Source organism: Melitaea cinxia, chromosome 28 (genome assembly GCF_905220565.1).
Source record: "Melitaea cinxia chromosome 28, ilMelCinx1.1, whole genome shotgun sequence".
NCBI lineage: Eukaryota > Metazoa > Arthropoda > Insecta > Lepidoptera > Nymphalidae > Melitaea > Melitaea cinxia.
Window position 1 is genome coordinate 714,351 of NC_059421.1, and position 23,577 is coordinate 737,927.

The 23,577-nt window shown below is 36.8% G+C and overlaps 1 protein-coding gene across 1 annotated transcript in view; it reads right to left on the minus strand.

Moving 5' to 3' along the window:
- The window catches only part of LOC123667379, a 38,397-nt gene extending 20,474 nt beyond the window's left edge, over positions 1 to 17,923 (minus strand). Inside the window, exons 1-13 of the mRNA XM_045601290.1 lie at positions 17,827 to 17,923; positions 15,540 to 15,683; positions 14,965 to 15,044; positions 8,471 to 8,561; positions 7,641 to 7,747; positions 5,262 to 5,744; positions 4,461 to 4,542; positions 3,960 to 4,054; positions 3,799 to 3,858; positions 2,684 to 2,784; positions 1,919 to 2,042; positions 1,704 to 1,767; positions 1,042 to 1,214 (exon numbers count right to left, since the gene is read on the minus strand). Of these exons, the coding sequence (XP_045457246.1) occupies positions 1,042 to 1,214; positions 1,704 to 1,767; positions 1,919 to 2,042; positions 2,684 to 2,784; positions 3,799 to 3,858; positions 3,960 to 4,054; positions 4,461 to 4,542; positions 5,262 to 5,744; positions 7,641 to 7,747; positions 8,471 to 8,561; positions 14,965 to 15,044; positions 15,540 to 15,683; positions 17,827 to 17,923 (1,701 nt within the window). The remainder of the gene's footprint in view (positions 1 to 1,041; positions 1,215 to 1,703; positions 1,768 to 1,918; positions 2,043 to 2,683; positions 2,785 to 3,798; positions 3,859 to 3,959; positions 4,055 to 4,460; positions 4,543 to 5,261; positions 5,745 to 7,640; positions 7,748 to 8,470; positions 8,562 to 14,964; positions 15,045 to 15,539; positions 15,684 to 17,826) is intronic.
- Positions 17,924 to 23,577: the final 5,654 nt, after the last annotated feature.

Sequence of the window (23,577 nt, forward strand, 5' to 3'; positions counted from 1 at the left end):
AAAAAAACACAAATTTAACTATAACTTCAAAAATAATTGGAATACCTTAGAGGCTTACTCTTTAGGGTATAAATTATGAAAATATAACTAAAACTAACTCAACTGGCTCAGTGACCCGAAGGCCTCCGAAACAAGATTTCTCCACTTTGTACGATCTTGCGCGATTTCCCGCCAATTATTGGCTTGGAAAATATAATCCAAAAAATTCGATTTTTTTAAATTTCTAGACTAGAATACCACACGCCCCCCCTGAAGTCCCGACAATGTCAGTCCACAGTGGAACGTCAAGGGGCCAAGTGCGGGCGGCGCTCACCTGCGCCTTGTCCGCGTCGCAGCGCTCGAGCACGGCGTCGTCGGGCCCGTACAGCGTGCCGAGCCCCACCTGCCGCTTCACCTGGAACTATAGGCAGCGCTCACCTGCGCCTTGTCCGCGTCGCAGCGCTCGAGCACGGCGTCGTCGGGCCCGTACAGCGTGCCGAGCCCCACCTGCCGCTTCACCTGGAACTATAGGCAGCGCTCACCTGCGCCTTGTCCGCGTCGCAGCGCTCGAGCACGGCGTCGTCGGGCCCGTACAGCGTGCCGAGCCCCACCTGCCGCTTCACCTGGAACTATAGGCAGCGCTCACCTGCGCCTTGTCCGCGTCGCAGCGCTCGAGCACGGCGTCGTCGGGCCCGTACAGCGTGCCGAGCCCCACCTGCCGCTTCACCTGGAACTATAGGCAGCGCTCACCTGCGCCTTGTCCGCGTCGCAGCGCTCGAGCACGGCGTCGTCGGGCCCGTACAGCGTGCCGAGCCCCACCTGCCGCTTCACCTGGAACTATAGGCAGCGCTCACCTGCGCCTTGTCCGCGTCGCAGCGCTCGAGCACGGCGTCGTCGGGCCCGTACAGCGTGCCGAGCCCCACCTGCCGCTTCACCTGGAACTATAGGCAGCGCTCACCTGCGCCTTGTCCGCGTCGCAGCGCTCGAGCACGGCGTCGTCGGGCCCGTACAGCGTGCCGAGCCCCACCTGCCGCTTCACCTGGAACTATAGGCAGCGCTCACCTGCGCCTTGTCCGCGTCGCAGCGCTCGAGCACGGCGTCGTCGGGCCCGTACAGCGTGCCGAGCCCCACCTGCCGCTTCACCTGGAACTCGCTGAGCTGCCGGCCCAGCTCGTCCTTGGCCGTGCGGCGCGCCTTGCGGAACACGTTGCGCAGGAGCTCTTCTTTGTCGAACTCTACGTGACAGTAGATGTTTTATAGCCTTTCATCTTCAGCGATTCATGGAGCTTTTGAAACTAAGTGAAGGGACCGATCCCGATATTAAAGTTTTTTAATTAAAAGTTTGGATTATTAAAATCAATTTGATAATTGTATACTAATTAGAGCACCATAGCCATAACCAATTTTTTTTTTTTATTATGTTATGGGCTTACTCTTGACCTCAGTCTAGCTCTAGAGCACAGACGAGGTCGAAGATGGAGCGAGTTCGCCCAGAAGAAGCCTGTTCACTCGCGCTTTAAACATGTTCGGGTTGTATGAACTCGGAAATACAGACGCCGGCAGGGAATTCCATTCCTTGGCTGTGCGCATTAAAAAAGATGATTCGAAGCGCTTTGTACGTAAAATGTCTGCTGTTTAGTGAGAACCTATTTTTCTATAAAGAAGAAAAAAATGTATAGATATTTATTAAAATCAATAAACTCCATACATTTGATGGAACTCACCATTCACGAGTACATGTTCAATTTCATTCGCCATGTTCTCATCAACTCCGTTCAATTGTAGCACCTGAAAATATTATTTTATAAGTTAAATGTTGCCAGTGTATAGAGAAAAAAGTAAATACAGTCATCGATTCACATGTAGTAGGGTCGTTGATTTTGTGTGACCGTTTAAGTTTTCGAATCACTGTGTGTGTGCGTGTGTCTGTGTCGCTCACCGCGTTCGGCATGAGGAAGGTGGAGTGTATCTCGTAGGCCCAGCGGCGCAGCGTGTGCGTGGTGACTGCGGCCGCGCCTCGGAACGCATCCGTCAGAACCAACACCAAACTTGCGCATGCGCACCTGCCGAATTTAAACAACCAATCAAACTTTATCTAAAATTACATTTTAGGAGCCCTTATATGTGAAGCGCCATCTATCGCCCACTAACGTTTAATCGATACGCATGCAAGCACTTACCACAGCCTAATATAATACGAGTTTAAATACCTATATTTGTTTAAACATCGCTTCCTTAACCTAAACAAATTTTCGTTTATCGAAAATATATTTGGGATCGATAAAAGTGACACCTAGCCTTGTCTAATTCACTTTACAAACTTAGCAACTCACAGTCAAAACTTTATTTAGTTCACAATATTCTAAACAAAAGCTATATAATATATCTGAAACAGTTACAGTATTTTAAATTTTAAAATTATCTTTTGGTATACAACAGGGTCACACTTGGGTCCTGTACTGTTCATAACATTCATAAATGATTTAGCAAACGAGTTAAAGATGCCATTTAAAATATACTCAGGCGTTTTAAATCTTTACAATTACATTAAATCACAAAATTGTATTAAAGTTTTACTCGAAGGAGTGGATATAAAAAATGAAATTAAACATAGAAATGTTATCACATAAAATTTACCAAGAGACATATTAACCAAAGCACGATATGCTTTGTCGGGTGTAATCAATCACAGTTTAATAATTACCTTCTTTCTCCTAACAGCCAGTTGATTAGAACTGCCGTCCTCGCTTTGGATTCCCTTACTGATTGAAGATTTGAGAAAAGTCCGGAATATGAACAATTGTCCTGTAACAAGAAACAAGAAAAAATCGAACATACGTTCTCTGGTAAAGTCCATTTAACACTGCAAATTTTTTTTAAACTATGCCTTTAGTCTCTGTGAGAAGAAATTGAGACATATGATATCTGCCAAAACGCAGTGGTTGGTTGCTCTTTCGCACTTCTGTACCCCCGCGATAACACCATCATTCACCGCCATGGGTAAGCTGATAGTTTCGCCCTAGCCAACTGCCATTGTTGTACTAATATTTTTGTATGTCTTTTAAGTGCAATAATAGTAGTTTATGCAACTGTCATATAATGAAGGGTATTAAAACACGAGTGTGAGTTTATGAAACGAGCGCAGCGAGTTTCATAATAGTAACGAGTGTTTTAATACCTGTGTTATATGCAGTTGCATACACTACTTTATCTTCACTAATGCAATTAATCAAACAACAAGAGTAAAAGCTGACAATAGTTTATTTATAATAATTGTTCAAATTTTGGATGGTACAATTTTGAAAGTTAATGTTAATTATTGATCCAGCAGCTGTAGCGGTCGCGGGGCAAGCAGCAGAGCTCATAGACGGAGTCGGAATAAGTTATTATATTCTTTTTCATATAATTTTCTAGATTTTTTTGGCAAAAGATTGTGAGTTAATTTTGTTGCCAATTCTAGAATATCCGGAGGCGTACAAATATCATCGTCGCTATCCATTTTTAACTTTTAATTTATTAAATTAAATTCACGCGTACGTGTATTGTCACAGTGATTTTGCCGCCATTAAAATCTACCAATGAGAGCGCAGCTGCGCGCATGCGCGCGATGTTATAATGAGATTTTACGATATCGATGTGGATATTATACCATATGTGAAATTGCTTAAATTGAGTGTTTTGTTGTCTGCGCTATAACAGTAGTAATTATAAGTCAAGTATTGGAAACATAAGTAGAATGTTACAACATTAGTGTAGATAAAAAAATATATATAACTAATCAGAAGTGACTAGTATTTTTAGCAAAATGTGGTGACTTACCGAGGCAGGCGAATCGTCTTCCTCCATTGATATTATGGCTCGTTGGGGGTCTGCACACGGCTGGGGAGAATAACAATTTTTGAGTTTTATTCAATTTTATATAGCCAACTAGGTCACGGGAATGTTGTGTTGTGTAGTAACGTGTCGTGACGCGACGTTACCTGCGGGTGGGGGTAGGGCGGGGGCGGCGTGCCGGGCGGCGGCGTTCCCCGAGACCACCTCTCCTTCTCGGCGGGGGCGGGGTGGGTCGCGTGGGCTGAGGATACAGTTACATTATTTATATATTTACTATCTTTTCTTTTAAGTATGAATTATTTTTAAACTCTTTGACTTAGAATAAGCAGAAAAAAAAGAAAGAAATATTGTTTATTGACCGTTTTAAATAGAACTAGTACAGTGCTGATACCAGAAAAAATTATAATAAATGTAGTTACTTTGAATAACACGAATAACTTTAAAAAATTTAATATCATTTATATTAAATTATAACATTAGGATTAAAATTCAGTGCAATTCTACCTGCAAAATTTCGTCTACCCTCTCAATTCAATAATGATTTTAAAACCTTCTCATGGTGAAGAGGCCTTTGCACAACGATTTATACAAGCGTTTATAGGCTGATTTCGTTTAGTTTGGAGTAGAATTAAAGCTATGGAACTTACTTCTAGGTAACTCGTGGTCTAGGTGTTCTGGAGAGGACTGACTCCTCACGTGTAGGACTGGCACGCCGCCTCGATTGTCTGTCTGTATTTACACATTACTTAATATTTTTCTATAGACCTTATTAATTTTGTTGATATTCTAATAAAAAGTTACATCCAATTGAAATGAAAATTAGTCACAATTTATAACAATTTACAACATTGACAGACACAAGAATAACAACACATTGTTAGAGAAACTATCTGAACCTTTAAACAAATAGGAATATTTTTGTTTTAATACTATTCGCTAATATGACTTAACTAATTAAAAATGTGATTTTTAGCTAAATAATAAAATTTGCAAGTTTTAGCATAAATTATAATCAAAAAGCGATAGCGACCGGTGAATGATGGATGATAAACTAAATCTACATAATAAAAACGTAAGCTGTGATTTTTCTTAAAATATAAATCAATATAGAATTATATTTCAAAAAATTTGAAATAGTATTTTACTGATCGAGTACATAATGTAACTAGTTCAATAATTTTGTCGAATCAATAAGTTTTTTTTTTTAAATTATATTTAGAAATACAAATGATGTAGTTTTCTTGTTACTATTGATTCATGAACAGTATTCCTGTAACACATCTATTTTTATTTCACTTACTACAGACGGAGATTTAACATAAACACCATAAGAATTGCGCCAACATTATGTCTCTAGTAAAAACGATGTTATATTGACAGGTTATAGAAACTGTCAGATAACGGACGCTTCAGAATAAAGTTTAATACTCGATCAGCAGAGAGATTACCTGCAAGGGAGGCGGCGGAGCATTGACCAAGGGATAGCTCATCTGCAACGCGATGGAATTTGGCTGAGGCCCTTCCAACTCCTCCAGAGAGTGAGACGACCTCAGATCCTCTCTATACGGCATCATATACCGGGACGAGCCGGGCTTAGGTCGCGCGAGGGGATTCACCGGACTAGGGGGGGGACTGACTGGGGAGCGGCGAGGGCGGGGGCGTTGGGGCCTTTCGGAGCGAGGGGGCAGGGGGGGTGGCGTGTTGTCTAGACATGTGGTGGGGATGAGCGGGACGGTATGGTGTGCTCGCTTCCCTTCGTCCGAGTGTTGTCGCACTAGAGGCGTCTCTTTGTTCCGATTCTGTCGCAGATTTCTCAAGCTTTGTCCGGTTAAGTTGCTGAGTGAGCGAGGTATTCCGCTCAGGAAGAAATTGCCTCGCTCCGCTTCCTTGCGTCCTAGCTTCGGTGTGGACGGCGCATGAGCGGCTTCCGGCTATGAAATGGGGGGTTTGATATTTTTGGGAGGGAATATTTCAACGTAAACGTCACATACGTCAAGTACTCGTATATTGTCAGTTTTGATGTATTGAAATATCTTTACCCTCGTGTGGGCCCAAATCGGTAGTCTCAAGCACACCAAGTGACAGCGAGGCGAAAATTAATTCTGTATGCGATATTGAGGTTTCATCTGTTCTTATGCATTTTGACGTTGAACATTAAGCTCGTTTCAATAAAAATATATTGTGGGTCGAAAGAAAAATAACATTTTCTTTTTTTTTTAATTCAACTTATTTCTACCTTCATAGAGAAATAGTTTAGTTCCTTAACTAAAAACATTTAAAAAAAATATATTGTCAAGACTTGTACAAACATATAAAACGCACATATACCAAGAGATCATCAGAAACGACGCCACATAGAACAAAACATGCATAAAAGCAGACGAGACCAACGGAAACGCTCGCCGTCCATCCCGTTAATTAGTTAGTAACAATTAATTTATTAACAATTGACATAGTTATTACACAATTTATTTTCGCCTTTTTAAATGTAGTTTAGAAAAATACAATTTTTAATTATATATTTCTTTAATTTTGTAATGGAAGAATTGATTAGTTAAACGTTTGTTTTTTTCTGTACAACTAAGTCGTCAAACAAGCGTACGGCTCACCAGATAGTAAGCGATTACCATAGCTTATAGATGCCTGCAATACTTGAAGCATTACAAGGGCATTGCCGACCCTACCCCCAATCCACCCAAGAGCTCTGATCACCTTACTACTGGGAAGACAATACAGTTTGAAAATAGTATTATTTAGCTGTGGTCTTTTGTAAGGTCGAGGTACTTCCCCAGTCGGGTTGCTACATAATTTGAGCAAGTAATTTCCTGCTGTGCTCTACCTCAGTTAATTATTCATAGAATTTGTACCACTACTATTAGTACAATGAAATAAATTAAAGAAATTTAGTCATTTAAAGAGCATTTTTCTCATCATTTTTATTACATTGGTACCGGCTTCTGTCCATGTAAGTTATGTAATGACGATGTAAGCAAAACGAAAAAAAAAGTATTTTAATATAATATTATAAAAAGAAAATTGTATTCTTCTAAATCCAAGAAAACACTGACAAAAAAAAATAAATGATGATGATGTCAAAAATAATCTAAAAACAGCTGCGAAATAGTAGCAACTATTGCCGCTATAGCGTACACTTCAACCTGTACTTGGCTAGGGTGGACGAAATATAAAGTATGAATAATTATCTACATTGGCTGTGCTGTTTGATTGGTAATGTCACAAAAGTTACTTAAATTTTACTAGACGCCTCTCGCGGTTTCACTTGTATTGATATTACGTACTAACTTTTCTAATGCTGATCAATTATAGGATAATGTAATACAGCCTTGTAACAAGAACTTGACAAAATACGATTCCAATCGATTGAGAATTTTACGTCTACAGCCTTTAAAATAAATCAGTAAATGAAGTTCGAAACTGTGATAACTAATATTAACAATTCGACAGTTATCAAAAATCAATACAAGTAAAATCGTGCAAATTAGTCAATAATCAATAAATATTCAACTAATTTAAGCCACGCGTCTCTTACGTAACCGATCTCGTCTACCCTCACCCTTTCCTATATCTACTATTCAACCATTGTAACATTACCGATCACAAAATTTACGTCTACAATTCACCCTAAGGTGTGTAATTGTGTTTGTGTGTGTGTGTGTGTGTGTGTGTATGTGTGTGTGTGTGCGTGTGCGTGTGTGTTTGTGTGTGTGTGGCTGTGTGTTTGTGTGGCTGTGTGTTTGTGTGGCTGTGTGTGTGTGCATGTGTGTGCGCGCGTGTGTGCGTGTGTGTGTGCGTGTGCGTGCGCGTACCTGCGCGGCCGCGATGCCGTCGATCTGTCGCTGCAGCACGGCGCAGCGCTGCTCGGCCGCGTCCACCTGCGCCTGCTTGCGCACGTCCGGCACCTTCAGCATGTCGTCTGGGGACGGCCGTTATCATTCACTCATCTGTACGCCACCAGAAGCCTACCCCCGACCCTCCCTAGGAGCTCTCCACCCCATTCACCACAAGAACACAACACTACTTGTGAGTAGTGTTGCCCAGAGCAACTCGTTCAACATTTTAAACAGGATATATCCTACTGTGTCCTACCTCATCCAACTGCTGGCTTTGAAATACAGAGGCCGAAGATGGGCAGCAGCGTCTTCGGTGCGACAAAGCCAGCCCTGCGGTCACGAACCCGCCTACCCAGCGTGGTGACCATGGGCAACACACTTGAGTTCACGCCACTTTTGGTGCAAACTTGTGGAGGCCTATGTCCAACAGTGGACTGCAATAGACTGAAATGATGATGATGTCCTTTTTTTACGTGGGGAAAATCAAGAAGGTTATGTCAGACTCCTACTAACTAAAAAAACCAACACGTGTGAGCAGTCGTCTGCCTGGGTGGAGCGAGATGGGGTCGCGCTAACATTCGCCACCTCGCCCCGGCGGTAGGCCCGGACGAAACCTCCGGGCCCCGGCATAATGGTAGCCTGGTGGGGGTGGTCTCGCTCACAACAAGGCCACCCCTCAGACATGTGGGGTCATGTCGTCCAGCCGGCCAAAGTCCCCCGACTATCGGCCGGCGATGACGATGATGATAATGTCCTACCTCAGCTGTTGGTAAAAAAAAAGTTACGAATCCCATAATTTCACTTACTCTTGAGCTCCCTAATGAATTTCTGTTCTTGTTCCAGCATCAGACGCACGGTTTGCGCCTTCGACACTTCCAACTGACGCTGCTTTTCTGGCTGAAATTAAAGTAACGCATATTAAATACACTACCAATATTAGAAATATCAATAACCATGACTGTTATTTATGAAGATATCTTTATCTACACCTTATTCAATGATTATGTTTGTTCACAAATAAAAAAAAAACAAATTCAATTTACATCGTTAAGTAAACGCTAAAAAACGCTCTAGTGGTGTTTGCGTATATGAACCTAAAACATCGTCGATTGCCGCTCAGTATGGATATTTATATTTGTATAAAAATTTATCTTTCCAGTTTTGATGTCTGCCCTTGTGGGTCTCCCCGCCGTGCCTTGGACAGACATCATATACACCAAATGACGATCGTTACTCATAGTAGGGAATATGTTTGCCACTCGTAGTGGAGCAGCGTGGTACATTAGGCTGAATTGTATTGTATCGTAGTCGAAAAAATAGTTAATTATATACGCATTATTGGTGATAGCTCAAAAAGTACCCGTCAGAACTCGACCAAATATAAATGAGACCACAAGACAACGACCAACAACAACAAGCACCTGCGATTAACGAAAAAAAAAATCATCAAAATCGGTAACCTCCTCATTTTTTGAAATCGGTAAATTAAACGTTTTACTCTTCAATTAATTACGTAGATTATTAATACATAATTTTTAATTAAGAGAATCGAAGAAACTGAACATTTCCTCTTTTTAGAAGTTTTTACTTATACGTTAGTTTTCCATAATCCTTACATTTATATAAGGTGCTAAAGTTTCTGAGACTCTACGATAATAGCGAATACTTTCACTCGTCCCTATTATTACATAACTGGTAATATCACAAATACGTGTCAACTCATGTATCAAAACCACCAATATTTATCTTTTATAAATAAATATGAAAAAGTGAAATTAGTCAAGTGGGCGTGAATAGAAAATTCGTAAGCAAAAAAAAAATTAAACAAATCACAAAAAAAAACATAAACGCCTCATCATCAACGCCCTCACTAGGATTAACTCCTATGTTGGGGGTCCGAAAACACAAACAATACACAAGCACCAACCGCCCGGCCCACAACAACGACGATGGGTCCACTAGTGCAACAGCCATGGGTCCGCTGTGGCTACGCATTGCCAAACAAATTCAATATATAATACAATTAAATATATAATACAAATAAATATTATATATATTAAATAGTATAGTTTGCTACAACTACCCTGAAGGAAATGCGATAGCGACTTCCTTTTATATATTTGTGAACGAGGCAATTAATAAGTTTGGAAACAAAAACACCATATATAGGTTGTTCGACTCCTGCGTTCCTTTAAATGAGTTCTGTAGGTGTAATAGATCACGTTCGACGTGAAAACGAATTCCTAGACTTTTTTAATTTTACTTTGTCTTAATATACGAGCTACGCTGGCAACGTACTCCTGCATAACCGTTTAAGAGTGTTTTTCTAATGGTAATGTTTTGTTTTTTTAATAGTTTAGGAAGGAACGCAGTTAGGAGTCGAATACTTTATATATATAATAATTAAAAAAAAAAAAAAACCCGCCTGCGTGAAGAACAACTAATAGAAAATCAACTGAAAAAGCTGGAACAAGATAAAAATTCAATATGCACACAAAGTCAGCGAAATAAATAGAAACAGTATCAAACATTTTGTGCTGTACATTTAAAATATATTAATACGGTAGTCCTTCGAAACTTTATGCAACGTCGTACATAACATGCAGTCGGAGACATGCACAAAGAGAGAATGATTTGACTTATCCTTCAATTTCATGCCTCCGACTGCATATTATCTATGACGTTGCATAAAGTTTCGAAGGACTACCTTATTAATATATTTTAAATGTACAGCACAAAATGTTTGATACTGTTTCTATTTATTTCGCTGACTTTGTGTGCATATTGAATTTTTATCTTGTTCCAGCTTTTTCAGTTGATTTTCTATTAGTTGTTCTTCACGCAGGCGGGTTTTTTTTTTTTTTTTTAAATTATTATTTTATTTATGTCTTTTTAGTCAGACAAATTACGTAATCGGTTCAATTAATTAAAACAGTTTACATCATGTGGTTGATTAAGTAAATTTTTAGGGTCAAGAGAACTGATAGCAAGCCCGGAGAAAGATCTCACTCTGCTCAAAGCAACGTAAGCCTGACCTTTAGCGAATAGGTGACTGCTTAAATCAACAACTATTAGTTTTAATATAATGAAATTATTATTAAAATTATTTGTTTGTATTTGGTATTATGTATTTGTTATTAATTTTATTAATGTAATTGTAAATTGGTGTGACATTTATTAATTTTTATTTGTAATTTTAATTGTATGTTTTTTTTAACCATTGTATTTTATTTGAAAGGCTACACCCCGAAGTTGATCGTCGCCTAGGAGGCGAGTTTGACATGGCATAGGCGTGCGAAAGAGCAAAGTCCACATTTTTTAAACTTTAATATTGTATTTCTGTCTTAGTATTACGGTAATAATAATCATGATATACCTTTTTAAAATCCTTGTATTGTGCCCTTCAATTTGATACCCATATTGTAGTATTCGAGAAAAAAATTTTTTTTTTCATTAAATACAATGGCTTCGCACAGCCGCCATGTTTGATTTTTTTTAATGTCACCTATCTAAGAACACTTGGGCAGCAAAGACGAACCTAATGATACCTCAGTTATGTAAATCCGTTTAGTGGTTCTGGAAATATGAGGTAGTAAAGAATATTACATACATACATACATACAAGATACGCGCGAAAAACATAACCCTTCCTTGGCAGTCGGGTAATAAATAGACAGATGTCCAATGACGTCATACGCATATACATATACATATAAGTAATTGCAGCGTTTCTGCCGATACTTTTCTCCAGAATGTACATTCAGAATCGGTGGTAGCTTTATTGATATATTGAAAACGAATATATATTTTTAATTGAATAATTTTAAAATGAAGATTTAAAAGTAGTTTTGAAGCCGACTTGAATAAAATAATTTTTAATTTTGATAACTATACCAGCCTTTTTTTCTTCGAACACATTGCTCATTCTTTTACAAAATACTATAAATGGAAATTCAGTTATACAAAAAAAAAATTGAAAATAGTTTTTTAAGCAATTCGCTATAAAGATATAAGCGAAAGACGGAAAGAATGCATCTGCGTTGTCGCGTATTGACACAGTTGTCAACGCTGGTCAACCAAGGTTATCTATCAGAAAATATGTGCACTTTTATGACTAATTTTTTATCCCTTTGGAAATACGAATTTACAGCCATACGTAATTTAAATATCACTGCCGTGTATATATTTTTTACAAATATTATGAATTTCATGGAAAATCACTCGAAAACTATTTAAATTATAGTACGTACTCGTACATCTTCCATAATTACTTCTTAACGATAATGCTTTCAACTTTTATTCATTCGAATCTTCTACTAAAAACATATTATTTATTCACATATACGAACAGAACATACTGTAAGTGGCATTCATCAGCAGATTCATCAGCATTTACAATATTTAAATTGACAAATTAGACAAACATTAACTAAGTAACCCACCAACCCGTATGGAGCAGCGTGGTGGATTAGGTTCTGATCCTTCTCCTACATGGGGAAAGAGGCCTATGCCTAGCAGTGGGATATTACAGGAAAAAGGGTAATCGTTATAATAATAATAATAATAATACACTTTATTGTACACCAAAAACAGAAATGATACATATCAAAGAAAGAAAAAAAAATATTGACAATATATTCATTAGGTACAAAGGGCGGCCTTATCGCTAATAAAATAGATACAGTCGTGGGAATTATAAACATATGCATAGACTAGACTAAAATAAAACCGTGGGGCACGTCAATTGTCTACAATCGTTGATTAAAATGTTTGTTTTGTAATGTTACACTATAATTAGGCAGTTGTTCAACCGACAACGATGGACGTGTGATAAGTAGGGCTAGAATGTGGAAACAAGCTAGCAAGCTCGATTATAAGCGAGTTTTAGGGTTTCATAGTGGTGAGCGAGTAGTACTTTTATCATATGTTTTGTCGATTAAAGACAAACTACGAGCAGTGAAACGATTCCTCGCCAGCCAGCAGTGTGAATGTCCAACGATAAACTAGTTGAAACATCTCTTTTATTTACATGGAGTGTATAACTATTGGAATTTCCATGAGCAAGAAAATAGTAAGTAATTTCCTCACCGTCTGCGGGCCAACTGCCTATTTTAACGACGAATTAAACGATTCTTCTATCGCACATTAAGTCGATAATTTGTAGACAATTGACGTGCCCCACGGTTTTATTTTAGTCTAGTCTATGCATATGTTTATAATTCCCACGACTGTATCTATTTTATTATTTTTTGGTTTTTAGTACATTTATCTTAAACATTGCAATGTATGTTTAACATAAAACCGTTTAACTTAAAAAGTTTTTTTACCTATTTTTATTTTCTAGTTTTTAGTTTTTATTTCGCATTCTGTTTAATTCATTTAGTGCTTCATTATTGCAAGGCCCATCTTAAATATTGAGGTTGTATAGTGCACTGTATTCTTCTTGTCAAGCCCTTTTATTTGATACCCATATTGGTGGGATTGATAAAAAATTGTTATCAGACATTTGGTAGCGGCGGCCAGCTTAGATTTCAATTTTGCATAGTAAATTGTATTCTACTTGTTGAGACCTTTCATTTGATACCCATGTTGATGGGATTGATAAAACCTAAGTTATCCGCCATTTTGTAGAGGCCGCCATCTTGGATTTTAATTTTATATAGTACATTGATTATACTGGTTGAGCACTTTCATTTGATACCCATATTGATGGGATCGATAAAACCTACGTTATTCGCCATTTTGTAGCGGCCGCCATCTTGTATTTCAATTTTTTATAGTATATTGTATTCTGCTTGTTGAGCCCTTTCATTTGATACCCATATTGATGGGATTGATAAAACCTACGTTATCCGCCATTTTGTAGCGGCCGCCATCTTGGATTTCAATTTTTTATAGTATATTGTATTCTGCTTGTTGAGCCCTTTCATTTGATACCCATATTGATGGGATTAATAAAACATAAATTATCCGCCATTTTGTAGCGGCGGCCATCTTGAATTTATAATGATAATGAATAAACATAATTGTATTGTCACCAAAATCCAAAGTGTATACAAAATTTCAGATTAATCGGTTGACAGGAAGAGGGTGAAATTTGAATTACTAAATTTGACCCAAGAATAAAAAATAAAACAAACGGGGTGAGCTAAATAAAACCGTTTAAAAAGCGCAGCATAGGTGTGTTACAACAAATTTATTATAAATATTTAAATAATTAAACATATACATACATAGATATTATATACATAAATAGATACATAAATACATACATACTGACCGTAACTAAGTAATCAAATAGAACAAAATTAAAAAAATGCTTGAAATTAATCATCACCATTTACTTGACAGAAACCGGATTCTCTCTCGCCCCACACCCATATACGAGTAAAAATACTCAATGTTCAAAACACAAAAATATCCAATCAAACGAGATTTAAAACCCCGGCTGTTAGCAGCTAGCTAAAACGACTGTTCTAGACAAATTAAGGCTCACAAATGAGAACAATGCGTTCATAGGAAGTTCATAGGAAAACGAGTAACCGACTATTGAACATAATGCTCCCAATCCGGTAACTTGGCAAATCAGACTCGTTCGCGTGTGGATAATAATTGAATCACTTCCGTGAATGCGTTATGCTAAAAACTGCATTTAATAATAACTGTCGTCCAGAACTCTGACCGCATTTAATTTCGCTTATCGTTATAATACTCATTTTTGTACTAAATTTAAAGTTAGATTTAGCAAATATTTGGCTCTAGTAATCAAATGTACCTAAATCACGGCACGGAGTTATGACTACTTTAATATTAGAAAATATACCATGTACTATATCACATATGATGTACTATTATAGTACAAGAAAATACTCTGTAAGAATTAAACACAGACATAAAACTACAAATATTTTTTTATTATGGGGCTCGACATTTGCGCCGACGGTCAGGGTTGAGTCAGCGTGACTTTAAAACCAGCCTCACAGTGGAGTTTCTGTTTATATAAGTAGGTCGATAGTAAAGTAAGTTACCTCAACTTACAGACACCTGCATCACCAGAAGCATAGCATGCGCTTTGCCAACCCTACCCACCGACTCTCCCCAGGAACTCTCTACCTTACTCGCAACAGAAATACAACACTGCTTGAAAGTAGTGCTATTTCACTATCATCTTGTGTAATATCGAGGTACTTCCCCAGTCCGACTGCTCCAGATTTTGAGCAAAATATTTCCTACTACGTCCTATATCAGTTAACTATAGTCTACTAAAATGTATTTAATATCATTCAGTTTGGCAACTTACATTGACAGGAACCGGTGCAGTTATGGGGGTCTTATGCCGCGAACTGTTCTGTTGCACTGTCAATACTGTGGAGGGATTCGCTGGAAAACAATGCAAAAAAAATATTACATTTTATAATTATACAACCATCGAAAGTCCGGTTGATGTCAATTACCATGTCCAATTTTACACAAATTATCTAGACACTTAGAGGAAACTTGGACGAATGCATAGGACTTCTTGGTTTGTCAATTTATAGAAGATATCTTTACTCAGTAGAGAACCGCTAGGAGTTAAAATACAGCAAAGTTACGATCGAAATTAACGAAATGACATTGAGTGGTAATTTTAAAAATTTTATCATTTATAATTCATTATTACCTGAAACGATCTTCTTTGCCAAAGTTGCGATGTGAGCTTTGGATTAAGGATTAAATTCGTAATTAAGTTTTAATGATTTTCGCCTAAAAACGTATCAAATACTCATAAATAAATTGCATTTACTACATACTACTTTTACATTTATCAACTAAACAGGATCAACCAAGTTCCACAAATGGATAGATCTCAAGATACACCTTCTCAAAGACACTTACCTCGTATCATATGCACGACCTGTTGATGTGTGTGATGATGAACAGGTATGGAGTCAACCCTAAGGATGCGGTCTCCCGCACGGAGACCAGCTCGCCATGCCGCTCCATGCTCCTTGACCGACTGCACGTATACTGGGTTGTCACCTGGAATTATAAAAAATTAATACAACAACCGCTCTGATGTATGCACCAGCGTTTGCCATGGCCATAGGCCAATATTATAGACTTAGGCCATATTTAGGCATGCCTAAATATGGCCTACAATTACAAATACTTAATTTCGGTTCAGATGTCTGTGCTTTCGGGTCTCTCTATCGTGCCTCAGAGCATGTTAAGTTGTCGGTCCCAGTCGTTATCATATACACCTGATAGCGATCTTTACACATAGTGCGCGTATAGCGTTTTGTATTAAGCTCCGATACTTCTCCTAAATGGAGAACATGGCCTATAATCAGGAGTGGGACGTTACAGACTGAGCCCCTCATTACTTTTGTCGATATCTTCAGTTATATGCTGTAAAACTCTGAAAAATTCAAAAGCCTCTGTTGCTTTGAAGGAATAAGAAGGAGACTCTTTCATTCAAGGACATTTTTTTTTTGAGGATAATAAAATTCTGTTCTATATATTGTTCTACGTATATATTACATATTTATGTTACACTGTGTGTTAAAACTTATCAGAAACGATTGATCAGACATTCTCACTTCGTTAACAATGTTCGAGAGTAACTTTTTAGAAATAAATAAATATATTTATAACATACACACACGGTCATCTGTTCCTACGGCAGGCGAATTAATGCTTGTATTATAGATAACATCCGACTGTTATGGCTAATTTTTTTGATAAATCCGGAGCAGAAAGATGGGCCACTTCAAACTATGCCAAGGAGCTAGTAGTAGAAATAACCAAGATAGACCAACCAACCAACCAACCAAGTAGACTCTTAAGTCATACAGTTTTGAATCGCACAGCCTTCACAAAAAAAGACCTTCGTTTGAACGTTACATTTAAATTAATTACAACATAAAAACACACAAATATTGCCTAACATTGAAACATTTCGGCTGCATTTGAAGATCGGAATTAGCATCAGATATTGGGTCAAAGTGATTACTTATCATATAGGAAACTCGTTTTCTAAGAGGCTGATACGACTGGCAACAAATTGGCCGCCTCCGCATTATTCTTTCGCAAATATGCAAATAAAAGGCCGAACTGGTATCGGGAAGTCAGGGTAATTTAAGGCTGGTTGCGTTAAAAAATTGTAAAGCTTCATGAATATGTAATGAGTAATTTATATATTCAGGAAAATGATTGGCCAATGGAAAGGACCAATTCGTTATTTTAAATTCGACATAATATTTGCAGAACTTATACATGAAGCATTAGATTTTACTTGCATTTTTAGCCTGCGTTGACATACCAGTACATATTGCATTACAGCTTGCAAAGACCTACTAGATGATGCGAGTTTTTTTTTATTTGTTTAAAGTAACAAGAAACTTTTGAATAATCTTATACAGTCCACTGCTAGACATAGGCCTCCACAAGTTCGCGCTAAAAAGGCGTGAACTTATGTTTGGCCCATAATCACCACGCTGGGCAGGCGGTTATCCCTTAGTCGCCTCTTACGACACCCACAGGAAGAGAAGTGGTGGCTATAATCTTACTGCCGTAACCACACAGCAAATATATAATCTTATCCAATTTACATATTCTCCTCTTTATTGGATAACATGTTAGCGTTAACGTTTGAGTTAACAGTAACTGCGGAGTTTCTCGCCAATTCTTTTCTGCAGAATCTACATTCCGAATAAGTGGTAGCTTAACTTTTAAAATTAATAATTACTTTTAAAATTTAAGTTTGTAAAATGACGATTCGAAAATGCTTTTGAAATAAGGATTATTCGTATATTGCTTGTTTCTTAAACAAATTTAAAAATAAATTGAAAAAAGAAACCTGAGAGACCTGATAGCGTTTAATTGGACACGAAAATTACAATTATAAAAAATAAATACAACATGGTTATGAGCACACATTCTATGTAGTAGTAGGTATTGAGAAGACAGCCCCTTAAAACTTCTCAATGGTTCTCTTCACACTTAATGACTCCCAGTAGGAGATTATACTGTATCGAAGATTCATAAACTCACAGAGCGCAATAAATAACACAAACGCCCAGAACAATACAAATGTTTATTTCGCAACCGCAACAGCCAGTGGTGTCACCGCGCATCAAAGCGCCGTCTTGATGCGACCCTCAATAGAGATATGGGAACCAACCTGACACCTTCATCCCATAGCCGTGCTCGTCCCGGACCACGGTGACGGTGAGCAGGTCCTCGCCCGGTGACCCCGCACCTCCCGTCCCGCCTAGCATCACCTGCAAACAAAGTTTTTTTTTTGTAATTTTTTTTTTTTTTGTTAAAATTCGAAGGTGATTTTGAAGCCTATTTAATTTTTTTTTTATTTTGACTTTGATTTTCAACAAAAGAACTTATTCTAGGATTAGTAGCAATTAATACATCCTTTAAATCTATATAAATAAAGATGAAACACTATATGCTATCGATGAATTGCTAAACTCTTAAACGACTGAACCGATTCTATACCTTTTTTTTTTAATTTTCTAATAATTTTTGGAATATTCCTAACGCATAAAAACTTTGGAAAATTAGGAAATTCCAGAAAATGTAACTTTTGTTTAAACTCCACGTGTTCGACATATTCTAATCAAGACGGATCACGTCTATATATATAGGTACACCCAGTGAACAGTCACGAGGTATCTCACATAAAATATACAGTCGAATTGTAAACCTCCTCCTTCTTAGAGTCAATTAATAAAATAAATTAATTAGTAGAAAGATATATTCATACAATTACACAGCCCTGCCACAATGGACATTTGGATAGTATGGGCAGCAGCGAATTCTGACCGCTGCTTCAGTGCCTCGTCTCAGAGCTTTTTTATATGATACGTAAATGCGCTTTAAGCATCTTTACATATAATATAATTGTGTTTGCAGGCAAACGAAGAAAAACCGACTTCAATTATATCGACAAGTAATACAACGTAGGTAGACGAAAAAATAGTCAAGTAAATACGCATTATCAAAGATTACTCCACAAGTTGTAATCAAATCTCGATGAAATTTAAATATGACCACATGATAAACATCGGCTTTCGATTAAATTAAAAATCATCAAAATCGGTACACGCAGTAAGAAGTTAAACAGATTTTCGAGAGTTTCCCTCGATTTCTCTGGAATCCCATTATCTGATCCAGCAGGCCTAGCATGCGCGCCACGACAAAATTTTGTCTACCCCTTTTCTCGTATTATCTCTCTATGTCTACAGTAGCTAACATGCGTGCACGCGATACTCTTCTCGTTACGTCAAGAAGAGATAATCATTAAATTTTAGTGATCTGTGATATTTATCTCTACGGAACTAACATGACATCGTAATTTTGTCGAATTTTGTCGTTATAGGAAGAGAAACTTCTCGTCTTCAATATTATCGACGAGAAAGACGATAAATAAAAAATAAATAAAACCGGGTGCCTATTTTTTGTATACCATGGCGTTTCCCTATTATAATTATATAATTTCGGTATACGAAGAGCGGGAAATGCGAAAAGTCGAGTGAAGTGTGCCATATAATGACACAAAAAACGTATTTGCGCCCTGTTGCTTCTTATTCTAAATAATAATAATAATAATACTTTATTTCAGACCAAAGTATAAGTCCATATTGGGTTAGTACAACAAGACAAGACAACATTCAGAATAAAAAACAAAACAAAATTATATTAAAAAAATCAATAACTAAAAATAAAATTAAATAGAATAAAAGTAAAATCAATAATCAAAAAAAAAATTCAAAAATTCAAAAAATTTTAAAAATTAAAAAAAAAAAAAAAACAATGCGTGATAGAATTACAATTATCTAATGTGCGACAAGATATAAAGCACAACACGAGCATATTGTTTTACATATATAATTAAATTAATTTACTTACGCCGTTTTTTTTTCCATATTAGATTTTTTAAATTAGATATACACTTTTTATCTTAGCCAAAAGGCCGAGAACATTGTTAAATAAAACATGTGTCACTCGTTTGAAATTGGTCAATAACCTTGTAAATTCAACTTTACGACATAAGAAATAAGAATGATATTCAGTTGTGATTATGGTTGATAATGTTTCTCTACTCGACAAGGCGAAGTCTTCGGAAGAGAATTTTGTCTCTCGTAGTGCGCATGTTAGGGTAATCGAGAAAATACTCGATGTAGACATTATCTCTCTCTCTCGTCAAGAGATATCTCTTTGTATGCATGCTAGGCCGGCTGGTTTCCTTATCATGGTACCAAACTAGGGATATCTCCTTTCCAACAAAAAAAGAATTATCGAAATCGGTCCATAAACGACGGAGTTATCTCCGAATATACATAAAAAAACATACGGTCGAATTGAGTAACCTCCTCCCTTTTTTGAAGTCGGTTAAAAAACAGAAATAGGTCCAATAATGTATATTGAAGATATTTTAAAGATATTTTTGGAGCGCTCTATAATCGATAATAGCGCCTAAGCTGTTACTTTTGGTTGTTGTTACATTTTTAATGTTGCTTGTTTATTTTATTACTTGTTTGGTGTACAATAAAGTGTATAATAAATAACAAAATAAACCCTCGGAGCAGAAAGCAGGGCCACTAAAAACTGCGCCATCGGGCTAGTCAATTACGTCCTCTTTGTATATTATCGGCAGCTTATGTAGAAGAATATAATGTGGCGCGCAAACACAAACAAAAGCACATGCACACGTACACGAACAATATATTTTGATAACACGAGCACAATGACAATATTTTTGATAGACGGTTAACGAACCAAATTATCTAAACCCTAACTAGATTAAATTGATGCATAATCATCGTACACAAAAACATAACATTATCATAATATAAAAACATAAATTTCTCGTAAATATATGTATAATTGTATAACATACACACACGCGCCGCGTCAACGTATAAACGAGTCGGTCTTGAACAATACAACGCAATGTAAAAGGCAATTTGTATTCAAATTATACTTTCACATAAAAACTCCATTCAGAGTGTGATGTGTGAAAAATTATGCGAATCTTTCTCCCTGCGACGACGTACGCAATAAAATTTAGATAACTTGCAAATATATACGTACGTAAATTAAAATATGGACGTTAATGATGAAATCCTTTTAACGGATAGTTGTAGGGCACAGTAGCAAATACCTTGCCCAAATTCTGGAGCACACCGACCACGGAAATACTCCAACTTTATAGAAAATCACAGCCAAACAACACAAGTCTCAAAGTTATAGTGTGATATTTTGTGTATCACACCAATATCGGTACATTTCTTCATTCTTCGGTAAATTGTTCAGAATTATTTATCACTTTAAAACTAATTTACTGTGTCATTTATTTATAATTCATATTTTTGGGTTAAGATTATCTTATATTCATTCAATAAGTCAATATGATTCGAGTAATGTCGCAACCCTTTCGGATTTTATCGCGGTTTCTTAAGTTTTTTAAGCTCTATAACCAAACTCCTCCCTCCATGATCCTCCCGTGACCATGGTTGCTGTAAAGTATCCGAAAAATCAGACTTTTAAAAGTGAGTGAAATTCGCGTTAATATTAGAAAACAGTAATAGTACTAATATCATTCTAACCGCATTGAAGACGATACCTTTGCCCAATAGTAAGACGCTTACAAATTAGATTTAGTTCATCCCTTAAAAATTTAAATTAAAACATTAAAAACCCTACCCTATTGTTTATCGAAAACTAGTTCCAAAAATATCATCAACAAAACTGTATAGCCGATACCGAGCAACCAACCGTAACAAAAAAGCAAACCAAAAATCTTGATTACCAATTTCTAAATTACGAAATTTTCCTCGTGGTTAATTATGTTATTTTCACTTAATTTCATGCAAAAAAAAAATTACATCGAATTTTAACTAAACTCCGTCATACAATAACGAACTCAATTTCATTCTAACGCTACGGAGACGTATCTGGTTGTCAGTTAGTGTAAACAGGAAATATCCTAAAATACACACAAACACATTATTTCAGAAAGGTATTTAAGGAGAAGTCTTTACATCTCTATATTATCTTTCACTTTAAAAATAATTTACTATTCGTTAAAATTAATATATAAACATTTTTACATACATTATATATATAAACATTTATATTATATAAAAACATATCCGCGTATGACGCCGCGTTGGCGCAACGGTCACAACCATGAATTGTGCCTGTTGCGCTGGCGGTTGCGGGTTCCATCCCCGCACATGACAAACATTTGTATTGGCCATACAGGTGTTTGCCGTGGTCTGTGTGTTTGTGCAGTCCTTGTGGGTCTCCCCACCGTGCAGCACGTTAAGCCGTCGGTCCCGGTTGTTATCATGTACACCTGATAGCAATCGTTACTCATAGTAGGGAATATATCCGCCAACCCGCATTGGAGCAGCGTGGTGGATTAAGCTCTGATCCTTCTCCTACATGGGAAAAGAGGCCTATGCCCAATAGTGGGATATTACAGGTTGAAGCAGTATACCCGCGTGAAATCGTAGCGAGAATGCTAACAGATTTTTTTTTCCTGTTGAATCGAAGTTCTGATTTTTTCCCTTCTATCAGTTGAGGTTATGAGATGAAGACAATTTCTCCGAGTGTTATGTTTTACAAAATTACTAATATTACAACTGTAGCTTTATAAGTAACTGCAAATTCTTTACAGAAACATAAGACAAATGTCAGGTAATATTTAATATAAGTATACAAATCCAAATTTAAAGTTAAGAGGAAAAAATTCTCTTAAACAAAAAACTAACACTTTCGCAAATTACAATTGTTAATAAAACTAAAATAAAAAAATATAAGACTAGGAACTGGCGAAATCAATTACAATATAAATACTATTATATCGAGGAAAATTCTCACGGCAATAAAACGCTTATAACTCATTCGTCATGTCTAAAAGTTGAGTAAAGACTTGTTTGGAAATTCGGGGGCAAAACGCTCCCACAAGAAATCCCGCTGCCGCTGGTGTGTGCGAGATAGACTCAAAAAGTAAATAAAAATCCCTACTAATATTATAAATTTGAATGGAAGTCTGTTTGCTACGCTTTCACACGAAAACTACTTAACCGATCATCATGACACTATGTACACATGTTCTTGGAGGTATTAGAAGTAACATAGGATACGTATTTTTTTACAAAAAAAAATTAAATGCGAGCGAGGCCGCGTGTAAAAGCTAGTAGTCTATATTTCTGTTAGATGACCTTGGCTACAAAACGAAAATTTTACATTTCCGCATTTCTTTTCATAATATTTTTACGGATGTCAACATTCATAGCTGTTCAACGAAAATAACGCTCGGTCTTGTTACGAATAACGCAATACGATAATTCTAGCCCGAGATTTCCCACAACTTCATTCATGTGTTTTCGTTTAATTTATAACATAGACAAAATTAATTTCGATTAATGTCATTTTTGAATCATAAAGTTAAAATATATCATCTTATTAATGTTATTATAAACTCTTACTTAAAAACCACAGAATTGTTGCAGTTACTTTTACAACAGCACTCCAATAACAATAATATTGACTTGACATGTCGAAATGAAAAAAAAAACTCGTGTTTCGAAGCGCGTTTTGGTCTGACAGGATAAAACCATCCGTTAATATTATCGAAACTATATAGTTTAAAAAACGAAACTATACATCGAAATATACAGTTTTGTACATTCCTATAGAATTACCATTACCAGTGACTACTTATCACAAAAAAAAAAACAATACTGAAGCTAAAACTGCATTATTTGTCAATTTTATTATTTGAAAGTTTGAATCTCGACTGCGCAACTTCGAAAGTAATGAGCGAATTCGAATGAACCTTGGCATTAAAATGTTATCAAAATACACAAAATGTCCGGCAACAAATATGAACCATAGCCCGTTTAAC